At 46.6% G+C, this 15,063-nt stretch overlaps 1 protein-coding gene across 1 annotated transcript; it reads left to right on the forward strand.

Annotated features, from left to right (window-relative positions):
* The first annotated feature begins 1,867 nt into the window (after positions 1-1,867).
* LOC132377501 (tumor necrosis factor ligand superfamily member 15-like) lies at positions 1,868-14,847 on the forward strand. The gene is made up of 5 exons (XM_059943779.1): positions 1,868-1,938; positions 3,131-3,190; positions 4,872-4,920; positions 8,041-8,112; positions 13,565-14,847. Exons 1-5 carry the CDS (start codon positions 1,900-1,902, stop codon positions 13,987-13,989), a joined length of 645 nt encoding a protein of 214 aa, XP_059799762.1. The 5' UTR covers positions 1,868-1,899; the 3' UTR covers positions 13,990-14,847.
* The last annotated feature ends 216 nt before the right edge of the window (positions 14,848-15,063 follow it).

A 15,063-nucleotide genomic window follows, 5' to 3' on the forward strand; every position in this document is an offset into this window, starting at 1 on the left:
ATCAACCTCCCCAGCAACTTCATCAAAAGAAACTGTATCAGATTGATTAGACATGACCTACCACACACTAACCCATATTGACTATCATTAACCAGTCCCTACCTGTGACATTTTCCCCAACTAATAATACCACCCCTACCCCTTTACTCCCTCCTGCTCTATTCTGTCTAAAGCAATGGAACCCCAGAATATTGAGCTACCAGTCCTGTCCCGCAACTAAGTCTCAATGGCTACAATGTTGTAATTCCCACATGCTGATCAATGTCCTAAGCTCATCCACCTTTCCTACAATACTCTTTGCATTGAAATATATTCAGCTTGGAACATTAATCCCACCATGCCTGACTTGTTGCTTCCTGACTTTTTAAACATCAGTCTCCACAACCTGTCCATTAACTGTTCTGGCACTCTGGTTCCTAACCCCCTGCAACTCTAGTTTAATCCACTCTTCCACTCACACATATTGTACTCGGATATTAGTCCCCCTCCAGTTCAGCTGCAATACGTCCCACCTTCTGTACAGGTCCCACCTTCCCTGGAAGAGATCCTAATGATCCAAAAATCTGACACCCTCCCTCCTAAACCAACTCCTTAGTCTTGTGTTAAACTGTATGATCTTCATATCGCTAGACTCACTAGAACATGGCAAAGGCAACAGTCCTGAGATCACAAGCCCGGAGGTCCTGTAGTACAACCCCTGAACTCACTTTGAAGGACCTCGACACCCCTCCGACGTATGTCATTAGTACCAACGTGGCCAATGGCTTCTGGCCAATCACCCTCCTACTTAAGAATGCTGTGGACTTGAACTGCGATATCCCTCACCCTGACACACAGGAGGAAACGTACCATCCGGGAATCTTGTTCTCATCTCCAGAACCTACTTTCTGTTCCCCTAATGAACAAGCTTGCCTCTTCTCCTTCCGTCCCTTCTAAGCCACAAAACCAGACTCGGTGCCCGTGACCTGCCCACTGTGACTTTCCTCTGCTTGGTCACCCTCCCCACCCCCCAACAGTATCCAAAGTGCTAAACCTGTTATTGAGGGGAACAGTCACCCAGTTACCCGTGTTCTGCACTTTGCATGTAACTACCTTTCTGTTTGCCCTGTCGATCAACCCCTTGGCCTCTCATATGATCCAGAGTCCATCGGGTTCCAGCTGCAAATCCTGTTGGAAACTGCAGACGGATGCACTTCTCACAAGTGCGGACGTCAGGAATTCCAAGGGTCTCCCTGTCTTCCCGCATCCCACAAGAGGAGCATTCCTGTATCCTTCCTAGCATCCCCACTGCTCCAAATGTGCAAACAAAAGAAGCAAAGTTTAAATAATGAGATAAAAAATCTACCAATGGTCTACGCCTCTCTTTGCCAAAGCCTCAACTCCCCACTCACACAACAGCCATTCTGCTTCAACCTAACTTCTTATTGGTGCTCGTCAAGTGCCTGATGATGTGCAATCCCATGTCCCCTCAGGAACTATGTCGCACAAAGTGTGCCAACTAACCCCACTCATTTCCTTTAAACTCTCTCGCCCTCTACGCAACCCAGTGGCTCCTCAGGACTTGTGGCATGCAAAGTATGCCAACTGCCCCGCTCATTTATTTTAAACTCACTCTCCTTCTGTGCAATCTAATGTCTCACGTAAACTGAGCCAACTGCTCAAATTCACTTCTTATAAACTCATTCTCACTCTACCCGAACCAATATTTCCTTGGGAAATTTGGCGCACAAATAAAGCTCGTCTTAATTGGTCAGGGCGTTAAGTATAAAAGTCAGGAAGTCATGTTGCAGCAATAAAAACTTTGATTGGGCCACACTTGGAGGAGCCTTTGCAGCTCTGTTCACCCACAACAAGAAGCGTGTGGAAACTTTGGAAAGGGCACGGAGGAGGTTCATTAAGATGCTGGCTGGATTAGAAGAGCATGTGCTACTTAGAGAGGTAGACAAATTTGTTTTATTTCCTCTCTGGGGTGTTAGAAACTGAAGGGAGACATAGATAGTGTAGACATCTATGAAGAGGAATAAACAGATGACCTTTCAAGACACCAGAACTTGTGTTTATGTGCCAGATCTAAAGTAGCTTTTTGAATTATAATCCAAATTTCATTTCTATCCAGTAACTCAATACACTTAGTGAAATATCCAAAATTCATTTCATGCTGGAAAAGTTTCAGATTTTCACAAACCCTGTTGGAACTGCTGACTGTTCCTGGAATTTTCTAGTTTTGTTTCAGGATTCCAGTATTTTCAGTTTTAGATTTTTCTCTTCACATTTTAACTTAATTTAATTTGGATTAATAAGGTTACAATTTATGAGCATTCAGAAAAAAAATATTGCTGTGGTTAGGACATCTGATACTGAGGCACTGACAGCAACACACAATAGATGCTGCAGGAACTCACTAAATCAGGCAGCATCTAAGAAAATGAATAAGCAGTCAAACCCAAGAAGTCGACTGTTTACTCATTTCCATAGAGGCTGACCAGCTGAACCCCTCCAGCATTTTGTGTATGTTGCTCTGGATTTCCAGCGTCTGCAGAATCTTGCGTGTCTAAAACTGAGAGTAAGGATTTTGGGAATGAAATTTGGAAATTTTTTAACCCACTGAAGGGGTGACTTCCTTGAAAATTTTAGGGAGGCTTGGAGCTTTGCTACATGGTTAGACTGACGATGACAGGTAGAATGGCTGCTCCTGGTTCCTACATTCTTACGTTATAGCAGTGTCAAAGAGAATTATCATACAACTAAAATCAGGCATTAGCACCAAATATTTATCACGTGTTGAATTGGGGAAATTGATAGTCCCAGTAAGTAGGTTTGCACCACAGTGCCAACAATTACTATTGGTGCATCTTTACAGATAATCTAATCTCCTGATCTAATAAAATTTTACACATACGGCAGAAATAAAGTCCTACTTGGAGTGTTCCAGTACGTCATAAGCTTGCTAGCATATATAAGCAATGCTGAGGGAGCAGGCTGGAAAACATTCACAGTAAGTTGTACAGCCAAGATGCAGAAGGCGAATGGTACAGACCCAGAGGATGTTATGTTCAGGGCTTCAGAGAGTAGTTTAGCCATGAGACAGAATTGCTGCTCAGTGTTTCTCACTGTCCTTGTCATCCTACAGTGGCTGGCAATTGCAGGCATGTGCATCTTCATATTTTTCTACATTGATGTGCTCAAGAAGGTAAGAAACCCTGCTTTTATTTGTAGAGGGCGTAGTTGTTTACGATTCTTGGTATTGGAAGGAAGGAGACTGTCGTTTAATTTTAGTTTGGCCAGAGATTCGTCTGAATTGCTCATCCTCACATGTAACACGTGGACTTGCATTAACATCTTGTATGTTGTTGAAGAACGTCCTTTGATCCTCTCTGCCAAAAGTCTGTGTTAACTGTGACTGAACTGACCAATTAGAAACATGACCGGCTTGTAGCGGTTCGCTGAAAGTGAACCACTCAGCAAGTGATGCAGGCAGTGCATTACTTCAATCCAACGGTTTATATTCCCTTATGATAGAAAGGGAGGATTCTGCCTCCTTCCCAAGAGAATGGGTCTTTAAATAAAGCTTCCACCAGGCTTCATCAACAGCCTCAAGGGTAAGCATGGAACATAGAACACTACAGCACAGTACAGGCCCTTTGTCCCACAATAACCTACTCTAAAATCAATCTAACCCATTTCCTTCTATAACCCTCCATTTTTCTTTCACCCATTTGCCTAAGGATCCCTTAAATGTCTCGAATGTAGCTGCCTCTACCGCCACACATTCCATGCACTCACCACCCTCGGTGTAAAAACCCTACTTCTGACACCCTCTATACTTTCCTCCAATCATCTTTAAATTACTCAGCCTTGAATTACCTACTTCCACACTGGTTAAAAAAAATCTCTGGCTGTCCATCGATCTACGGGTTTTGTCATCCTATACACCCCTGTAAAATCACCTCTCATCGTCTTCCGCTCCAAAGAGAAATGCCCAAATTCACTCAACCTAGCCTCATAAGTTATGCTTTCAAATCCAGGCAGCATCTTGGTAAATGTCCTTTGCACCCTCTGTATCACAAGATGATCAACTGGGAAGTTTAGACAGCATCTGGGCTTCCTTGCTTTGGTTTTAAAACCTATCTCTACATTGTAAAATTCCACCTCTGTTGCAGCCTATGGTGAATCAAAATCACTGGCATAATGTATGTCCTGAAATTCGTTGTTTATTTTGCAGCAGCAGGAATAATTAAGTCATAAATTACAATAATAAATAAATATAGAAAACTTAATTTGAGTAGTGGAAAGAGAGAGCAAAGAATAGTGAGCTAGTGTGCTTGGGTTCAATGTCCAATCAGAAATATGATGGTGGAGGGGAAGAAGCTGTTCCTGAAATGTTGAGTGTGCGTCTTCAGGCTTCTGTACCTTATCCTTGATGGTAGCAATGAGAAGAGGGCATATCCTGGGTGATGGGGTCCTTAATGATGCCTTCTTGAGGCATCATCCTTGAAAGAGTCCTTGAGGTTGGGGTGGGGGGGTTAGTGTCCATGATGGAGCTGGCTGAGTGTAAACTTCCTGCAGCTTTTTCTGATCCTGTGCAATGGCCCCTACATGCCAGACGGTGATGCACCATTTAGTACATTCTCCACAGCCCTCAGCACCTCCACAGACAAGACTCCCAATTGCCCGCTCTCTGGTCCCATGGACATGTGAATGTACTGATGTCAATGGACATAGGAACTGCCTCTTGTAAAGATCCTTATTTTAGCAACCTTATTGAATTAAGGTGAAAAGTTAAAAATCATGTTTCCCTAATTCTGAAATTAAAGCTAAAGTGTGAAAAATTGACTTCATCTGTTAAAATAAAATTATCTTTGGCTTTAAAGGACATAAATAACCAAGTGCTGATCGAGATGAAGAACTTCTCCCTTCCTAGTAAGTAAATTCTTTTGTCTTTCGGTGGGTCAGGCCATACTTAGAAAAACTATCCATTAATTCAGAGGACCCAAGTGCCTGTGCTACTGCACATTTATTGGAATACAAAAGATTCTGCAGATGCCGGAGATCTGGAGCAACACACAAATACAAAATGCCGGAGCAACTCAGCAGGCTAGCCAGTATTTATGGAGAGAAATGAACAGTCGACATTTTGGGCCAAGACCCTTTCAACAGGACTGATCCATTTCCCACCACGGATGCTGCCTCACACATTGAATACCTCCAGTGTTTATTGCTTGGGTCTCAGTGCTTCTGACCTCAGACTGCCAGATCTCTAACCTCTGACCTCAGAACAGGTCAGGATTTGCTTCTTTAACTGATATTAGTGAACCAGCCAGGATCTCACAACAATCGACACACACAAAATGCTGGAGGAACTCAGCAGGCCAGGCAGCATCTATGGAAAAGAGTAAACAGTCGACGTTTCAGGCCAAGCCCCTTCATCAGGACAGAAACACTGAGACCCAGTCCTGAAGAAGGGTCTTGGCCCAAAACTTTGACAGTTTACTCTTATCCATAGATGCTGCCTGGCCTGCTGAGTTCCTCCAATATTTTGTGCGTGGTGCTTGGATTTCCAGCATCTGCAGATTTTCTAGCGTTTGTGTCTTACAACAATCTCTTGTTTCCATAGCTAACAAAAGAGAGAATTCTCAACTTTCAGTATCATTTCATTATTTCTTGGAATTTTAAGACCCAGATCATAGAGTGGGGTTTGAAGCAGAACCAGGTTGCATATCGCTAACATATGCTGTGAAATTTATTGCTTTGTGGCAGCAGTACAGTGCAGTACATAAAATGTACTATAAATTACAATAAGAGATATGTATATATATATATAAAACAAAATCAAATTCAAGAAGTAGAGCTAAAAGAGAGCAAAAGTAGAGAGGTAATGATTGTGGGTTCGTTGTCTGTTCAGGAATCTGATGGCAGTGGGGCAGAAGCTGTTCCTAAAACATTGAGTGTGAATAAACTCAAGTAACATCTAGATTACTGGATTAGTAATGGACCTGAGTAAAATCAGTAACAGCTTTCCCTTGAATCTCTGTCGCACGGTTGATGATGAAACTAGCTGAGCAACAGACTTAGCAGAGTTTTCAATACGCACTTCAAAGAAGTGAGGTTTGTGTATAAAGGAAGGGCAGAGCCCGTGAGCAGGGTGAACAAGTCACCGTTCCTCCAGCGTATCAGCATAATTGTCCAATGAGTTTTACTAAGATGGTGCCCGAACACGAGGGCCTGAGTTACAGGGAGAGGTCGGGCAGGTGAGAATGTTATTCCCTGGGATGTAGAGAGGCAGAGATTGCACTGGGTTTTTCTCCAGAGCACAGATTTAAGGTGAGAGTGGAAAATTTAACATTCTCACTCAGAGGGTGGTCAGTATATGGAACAAGTTGCCAGAGGAAGACGTTGAGGCAGGTACATTAGCTACATTTAAAGGACAGCTAGACAGATATGTGATTAGGTCAAATGCAGGTGAGTGGACTAGTTTGGATGGGCACAATAGTCAGCATGGGCCAGCTGGACCAAAGGACCTGTTTCCCTGCTGCGTGACGTGATGTCTATGTGACACCAAATAATTTAATGCAACTGCAACTTGCGTTTGTGTCTTACAACAATCTCTGGGTTCCATAGTTACCAAAAGAGAGAATTCCCAACTTTCAGTATCACTTCATTATTTCTTAGAATTTTAAGTCCCAGATCCTCGAGTGGGGTTTGAGTCAGAACCAGGTTGCATATCACTGACATATGTATTTAATGTAAATCTGAACATTTACTGTGAGCGGTTTTGGGCCCCTTCACTAAGAACAGATGTGCTGTTGTTGGAGAGGATCAGGAGGGTGCTCACAAGAATTATTTATTGATTTAGAGTTAGGTGAAACAGGCCCTTCCGGCCCAATGGGCACCAGCAACCCACCTGTTTAACTCTGGCCTAATCACAGGACAAATTACAATGACCAATTTACCTACTAACCTGTATGTCTTTGGACTGTGGGAGGAATCCCATGCATTCCACAGGGAGGACCTGCAGACTCATAACAGAGGGTGCTGGGACTGAATTCCAAACTCCAACAGGCCAGGTTGTAATAGAGCCACACTAACTGCTGGACCACTATGGCATCCAGTGTTCCGGGAATTAAAGGGTTAATGTATGAGGAGTGTCTGGTGGCTCTGAGACCGTACTTGCTGGAGTTTAGAAGAATGTGGCAGGGGAGGGGGACATTATTGAAGCCTATCGAATATTGAAAAGCCTTGATAAAGTGGATGTGGAGAGGATGTTTCCTTTATTGGGGGAGCCGGGGACGAGAAGGCACAGCCTCAGAACAGAGGTATGTCCATTTAGAACAGAGAGGAGGAGGAACTTCTTTAGCCAAAGGATAGTGAATCTGTGGAATTCATCGCCACAAATAGATGTAAAGGACTCACAGATGAGGGGGAATCTGTGGAATTCATTTCTACAGACAGCTGAGGGCAAGACTTTGGGTACAGTTAAAGCAGAGATTGATAGGTTATTGACTAATCAGGGTTTCAAATATTACAATGAAAAGGCAGGAGAATGGGATTGAGTGGATTAATAAATCATACATGATAGAATGGCGGAGCAGACTCTATGGGCTGAATGGCCTAATTCTGCTCCTCTGACTTATGGTGTCATGATCGAATTCAAGCATCAGGAAGCAATAGTAGTGATACAGTGATAGTATCATTTGGTGCAGAAACAGACCTTTCAGCCCATTGAGTTCAGACTGGCCATCAGGCACCCAATTACAACAACCCAATACTAATCCCAGTACGTTCTGCCTGATACCCTTACTCACACACAACCCATTAGCCAATGAACCTGCATGTCTTCTGGTGTCCTTCCTAACAATGTACAAATTATGCCTCTGTGGTTGTTGTCTCAGTTCTACCCCATGATTATTGTGAAGGTGGAGTCAGTGCAAGCATGGGTTTGTATCTCGGAGATCACGCAGGCAACAGCTTGTGTAATGTCTAGGCTGCTGCTGAGCAGCTGGGAAGGTGCAGACCTTGTCTTGAAATCTGTTTATTTTTCAGGCTTCCAGCCAACAGGAAGTGGTTTAATTATGAGAGCACAGAATCCCATCGCCCATCTCACTGCCTTCACAGGTCAGTATTACAGGATCACTTCACTTTCTTAACAGTGTGTATTGGCCAGTTAAGTGTCACAGAACCCTGAGGTGTGTGTGGGTGGGGACACCCTTAACCCCACTACCCACACCCACCACCTTTAACCCATCCTCTGACTCTACCCACATCCCAATCTTCAAACAAAACCTACACACTTTAGGCCCCAGTCGCTTCCCCAGGCCCCCCCACCCACACTCTCACCCTGACAAACTTGAAAGATGAAGACAGACAGATAGAGCCATCCTGATGAACAGGTTTGGTCTGGATTATTGCCCCGAGGGTGTTACTGAGATGTACACCCACTCCAGGGTGTGGTTCAAAGCCTGCAGAAATCCTGACATCACAGAAACTCCATCATAAACATAAGAGTCTGCAGTTACTGAAAATCTTCAGCAACAGATGCAAAATTGTTCTCTATTTCTCTTGTGTACTAAAGAATGACAATAACCAATTTGTAATCTAAAAGAACTCTCAAATACAAAATGCTGGAGTAACTCAGCAAGTCAGGCAACATCTATGGAAAAGAATACACAGTCAATGCTTTGGGCTGATCAATGCTTTGTCCTTCATCAAGATCCATACTCCGTGTCACTGTGGCTGGAGGGCAGTGGACCAGGGTCACAAGGTCAGGACAGAGTAGTACACAGAAATGCCCTCTCTGGGGGACCAGTGATCTGTCTCTTTGGAGCAGGCCTGTCAGTGATTCACAGAACCAGAGCCTTCAGCCCACCTGTCTGTACTACACATTATGCAAAAACTCACTGCCCTGTCCTGCCCTCCCTTCCCCTCCCCTCCCTCCACCAGCAGATCCATTGCTCTGACACAGCACAGAACAGGCCCAATCAGCTGCACCGCCCAGCAACCCACCAATTTAACCCGAGCCTAATCACAGGACAATTTACAATGACCAATTAACTTACTCACCCGTGAGTCTTTGGACAGTGGGAGGAAACTCCCACTATTAGTCATTCAAACTAATTTACAGACGATGCAGGAATTGAACTGCAAAGTCCAACAGCCCAGCTGTAATAGCATTATGCTAATCACGAAACTCCATGCCAAAGTGAGGTCTCACACTCCAGCAGGAGTTTGATAGGGTGTTGGATTATTATCACCTCCCCCAAGAAAAGACCCAGCAGGAGATATCAGCTTCCCAGATCTGACAAGTGTCAGCTGGTGGGCAGAAGACTGCAAGCTGTAGTCCCTGTTGGGGACTTGGCTGACCCTTTGTCCTCAGCCCGGGGGAGGGAGATGTCATCACGCAAGGGAAGGAAAATGTTGTCACCCATGGGACGGGAGATGTCATTACACAAGGGAAGGGAAATGTTGTCACCTGTGGGACGGGAGATGTAATCATCAGGGCAATGGGGATGCAGTCACCCTGGGGAAGGGAGAGGCAGTCACCCTGGGGAAGAGAGGTAGTCACCCTGGGGAAGAGAGAGGTAGTCACCCTGGGGAAAGAAGAGGTAGTCACACTGGGGAAAGGAGATGCAGTCACCATGGGGAAGGGAGAGGTAGTCACCCTGGGGAAGAGAGATGCAGTCACCCTGGGGAAAGAAGAGGTAGTCACACTGGGGAAAGGAGATGCAGTCACCCTGGGGAAGAGAGGTAGTCACACTGGGGAAGACAGAGGTAGTCATACTGGGGAAGGAAGAGGTAGACACCCTGGGGAATGGAGAGGCAGTCACCCTGGGGAAGGGAGAGGTAGTCACCCTGGGGAAGAGAGATGCAGTCACCCTGGGGAAAGAAGAGGTAGTCACCCTGGGGAAGAGAGAGGTAGTCACCCTGGAGAAGAGAGAGGTAGTCACCCTGGGGAAGAGAGATGCAGTCACCCTGGGGAATGGAGATGCAGTCACCCTGGGGAAGAGAGAGGTAGTCACCCTGGAGAAGAGAGAGGTAGTCACCCTGGGGAAGGAAGAGGCAGTCACACTGGGGAACGGAGATGTAGTCACCCTGGGGAATGGAGAGGCAGTCACACTGGGGAAGGGAGAGGTAGTCACACTGGGGAAGAGAGAGGTAGTCACCCTGGGGAAGAGAGAGGTAGTCACATTGGGGAAGAGAGAGGTAGTCACACTGGGGAAGAGAGAGGTAGTCACACTGGGGAAGGGAGATGCAGTCACCCTGGGGAAGGGAGATGTAGTCACCCTGGGGAATGGAGATGCAGTCACCCTGGGGAAGGGAGAGGTAGTCACACTGGGGAAGGGAGAGGCAGTCACCCTGGGGAAGGGAGAGGTAGTCACCCTGGGGAATGGAGATGCAGTCACCCTGGGGAAGGGAGAGGTAGTCACACTGGGGAAGGGAGAGGCAGTCACCCTGGGGAAGGGAGAGGTAGTCACACTGGGGAAGGGAGATGCAGTCACCCTGGGGAAGGGAGATGTAGTCACCCTGAGGAATGGAGATGCAGTCACCCTGGGGAAGGGAGATGCGGTCACCCTGGGGAAGGGAGAGGTAGTCACACTGGGGAAGGGAGAGGCAGTCACACTGGGGAATGGAGATGCAGTCACCCTGGGGAAGGGAGAGGCAGTCACCCTGGGGAATGGAGATGCAGTCACCCTGAGGAAGGGAGAGGCAGTCACCCTGGGGAAGGGAGAGGCAGTCACCCTGGGGAAGGGAGAGGCAGTCACACTGGGGAAGAGAGAGGTATTCACCCTGGGGAAGGGAGAGATAGTCACACTGGGGAAGAGAGATGCAGTCACCCTGGGGAAGGGAGAAGTAGTCACATTGGGGAAGAGAGAGATAGTCACCCTGGGGAAGAGAGAGGTAGTCACATTGGGGAAGAGAGAGGTAGTCACCCTGGGGAAGAGAGAGGTAGTCACATTGGGGAAGAGAGAGGTAGTCACACTGGGGAATGGAGAGGCAGTCACCCTGGGGAAGAGAGAGGTAGTCACATTGGGGAAGAGAGAGGTAGTCACACTGGGGAATGGAGATGCAGTCACCCTGGGGAAGAGAGAGGCAGTCACACTGGGGAAGAGAGAGGTAGTCACCCTGGGGAATGGAGATGCAGTCACCCTGGGGAAGAGAGAGGTAGTCACACTGGGGAAGAGGGAGGTAGTCACCCTGGGGAATGGAGATGCAGTCACACTGGGGAAGAGAGAGGTAGTCACATTGGGGAAGAGAGAGGCAGTCACCCTGGGGAAGGGAGAAGTAGTCACACTGGGGAAGAGAGAGGTAGTCACCCTGGGGAAGGGAGAGGCAGTCACCCTGGGGAAGAGAGAGGTAGTCACATTGGGGAAGAGAGAGGCAGTCACCCTGGGGAAGGGAGAGGCAGTCACCCTGGGGAAGAGAGAGGTAGTCACCCTGGGGAAGAGAGATGCAGTCACCCTGGGGAAGAGAGAGGTAGTCACCCTGGGGAAGAGAGATGCAGTCACCCTGGGGAAGGGAGATGCAGTCACACTGGGGAAGAGAGAGGTAGTCACCCTGGGGAAGGGAGAGGCAGTCACCCTGGGGAAGAGAGAGGTAGTCACATTGGGGAAGAGAGAGGCAGTCACCATGGGGAAGAGAGAGGCAGTCACCCTGGGGAAGGGAGAGGCAGTCACACAGGGGAAGAGAGAGGTAGTCACACTGGGGAATGGAGATGCAGTCACCATGGGGAAGAGACAGTCACACTGGGAAAGAGAGAGGTAGTCACATTGGGGAAGAGAGAGGTAGTCACCCTGGGGATTGGAGATGCAGTCACCATGGGGAAGAGACAGTCACACTGGGGAAGATAGAGGTAGTCACACTGGGGAAGAGAGAGGTAGTCACCCTGGGGAATGGAGATGCAGTCACCATGGGGAAGAGACAGTCACACTGGGGAAGATAGAGGTAGTCACACTGGGGAAGAGAGAGGTAGTCACCATGGGGAAGGGAGATGCAGTCACCCTGGGGAAGAGAGAGGCAGTCACACTGGGGAAGACAGAGGTAGTCACACTGGGGAAGAGAGAGGTAGTCACCATGGGGAAGGGAGATGCAGTCACCCTGGGGAAGAGAGAGGCAGTCACACTGGGGAAGGGAGAGGTAGTCACCCTGGGGAAGGGAGAGGCAGTCACCCTGGGGAAGAGAGAGGCAGTCACACTGGGGAAGGGAGAGGTAGTCACCCTGGGGAAGGGAGAGGCAGTCACCCTGGGGAAGAGAGAGGCAGTCACACTGGGGAAGATAGAGGTAGTCACACTGGGGAAGAGAGAGGTAGTCACACTGGGGAAGAGAGAGGCAGTCACACTGGGGAAGGGAGAGGCAGTCACACTGGGGAAGGGAGAGGTCGTCACCCTGAGGAAGGGAGATGTCGTTACCTTCAGAAATTACTACACCTCAGATAAATGCACAACCCACCAAAGTCCAGAAATGCACCCTTTCCACCGATTCTGAATGGACTCAGGGCCAGTGACAGAGGGATTCCTCGCTGGGAAAATATTCCAGTGCAAAAGGATGTCTCGCTGAACAAAATGTTGCGTGCCAGTGGGTTACCTGGAACACTGGAGAAATGTTTTAAGATTCATAGTGTGTTCAAGGAGTAAATACCTCCTTGGAAACATTATTACCACCATTCTGCCATCTTCGTCTCTGACAGAAGTGGATGTGTCCACTGCTGGTGAACTTCTGTCCAATGGGGAATGTCATTTCAACATGAACACAGAACAAAAGTGGTACCTTCATATGCCAGGACCACCAGGAAGAGCTGGTGCAAACATCCACTGTTTACCCAATTAACCCTTTGTTGGCACGTCAATGAAGGGGCAGCTTGTGAGACCCAGCTCATGTTTTGTTGCATTTGATAAGTTTAGAGTTTTTATCAGCAGGAAACATAACCACTGTGTATTGGCTGCCAGTTGTATATCGAACCTGCGCAGCTTGTTCGGCTAGTTTAGTTCAGATCTATCACACAGATCCCAGAAAAGATCTCTCTGCTCTGATCTATCACTCTGATCCCAGAAAAGATCCCTATCTGTCCTGATCTATCACACTGATCTGAAAGAAGGGCAATATGTACCATCAACTCTAGCCTCTGGGTGGGGCTGTATTTGGGCTACTTAGCAGATGAGTTTGTGCTTTAACCATTCCCTTTTCTGTCCAAGAGTAGAAACTGGATCTTTACCTTAGTAAACTTCGGAAAACAAACTAAAACAATCACATTTTACAGGCAACACGCACAAAATGCTGGTGGAACGCAGCAGGCCAGGCAGCATCTATAGGAAGAAGCACAGTCGACGTTTCGGGGCTGGGAGTGTCTCCACATGCACCACATCCTCTGCACTCCTTACAAAGGGTCTCGGCCCGAAACGTCGACAGTGCTTCTCCCTATAGATGCTGCCTCGCCTGCTGCGTTCCACCAGCATTTTGTGTGTGTTGCTTGAACTTTCAGCATCTGCAGATTTCCTCGTGTTTGCTTATTTTACAGATTAGTTCAGTATTACATGATCTCATTTGAAGTCAACTTTCCACTTGTCCTTGGCAGATTTCCAGAATTCCTCCAACCTGCTCTTTGAAACTTCCCTCGGACATGCCTTCCACACACCAACCATGACGTGGAATAAGACAGGTTATCTGGTGATTCCTACTAGTGGTGTCTACTTCCTCTATGCCCAGGTAACCTTCAACTGTGCACAGGATTGCCTCAGCCACGCTCATCAGTTCTATGTCTCCATTTCCAAGAAAACCAAACATTACCCTGCCCCAGAGAAACTGCTGAAGAGCTATGCCAGGCCCCAGGCCAAAGCTGAAGAATTCTTGAAGATCTCTACCCTTCAGGCTGGCGCTTTCAAACTTGACGCCGATGATCACATTAATGTTGAAGTTCCCAAAAATCTAATTAAGTATGTTTCCATCAATGAATGTGAAACCTATTTTGGGGCATTCCTGCTTCAACAGTCTTACTTGTGATAAGCCAGCTCTAACTCATCATAGAATTGTTGCAGCATAGAAAGAGATCACCCAACCTATTAAGACAATGCTCGACTGATGCAGTAATCCCATCAGTTCCATTTCCATCCACCCAGTGGTGTCTACTTCCCTTCAAAATCCCCAAATGGTTCTGCTTTCACATTCATTTCCGACAATGACTTCCCAATTTTGTCTACTCTAGCTGCACAAGCCACCTTGTCTCTTTGCCAAAGCCATCAAATCATTGTCCCTGGTCCTTAACCAATCTGCTGATATAAGCTGCTTGCTACCATCCACCCTAGACCACATTGCTATCAGATCTCTCCATCTCTGGTGCAGAGTGAAAAGAAAACAAGCTTCTCCTATCCAGTAGTGGAGTTAAATTGCCTATCACCGAACCCTCGCCGGCATTTTTCCATCCTTCCTAGACTTTCTGGGGTTTATGAATATGTTGGTAACATCTACCACATTCCCACTATCATCCCTCTCCATTACCTCCAAAATTTGCTTTTAAGAAATCCTGTGGCCTTTTCCTTATCAACTCAAATTGTTCCAAGTATTTAAGTATTGCTTCCAGAAGTTTTCCCACATGGGGTTGAACTGAAATTGCTGGCAAGTCCTTCTTCCCCTTTTAAATTAGGCCGTTCAATCTACCAAATGTTGAACTCCTCCTGTGGTCAGGGAAGTGGTGCTGGATGAGAGGTAGTCACCCTGGGGAAGAATTCAATATGTCTTTTAAATGTATTCTGTCTGGTTCAACAGACTTTCAGCCAATGTTTAGCACAACATTATGCTACACTAGCACGTTTGGTATTTTTGAGTTACACTCCAATGAGTGATTTATTGTTTCATTTTGTCAAATGTAATGTTTAATTGTGTTTCTACTGGTCAGTTCTCAAATAATAAATGTTACTGCTATACAATCATTTGAAATTGTTAAATAATAAAAATAAATTATAGTTTGAATAAACTGAAGTGTGTCAATAATGGGCAGTGGTGCATCAAGAACTCATAAAACAGTAACACTTTCAGTTGTCCAGGCTGTGTTTGTGGAGTCATACAGCACTGCTGTAT

Source organism: Hypanus sabinus, chromosome 18, assembly GCF_030144855.1.
Source record: "Hypanus sabinus isolate sHypSab1 chromosome 18, sHypSab1.hap1, whole genome shotgun sequence".
In the NCBI taxonomy this organism is placed as follows: Eukaryota; Metazoa; Chordata; class Chondrichthyes; order Myliobatiformes; family Dasyatidae; genus Hypanus; species Hypanus sabinus.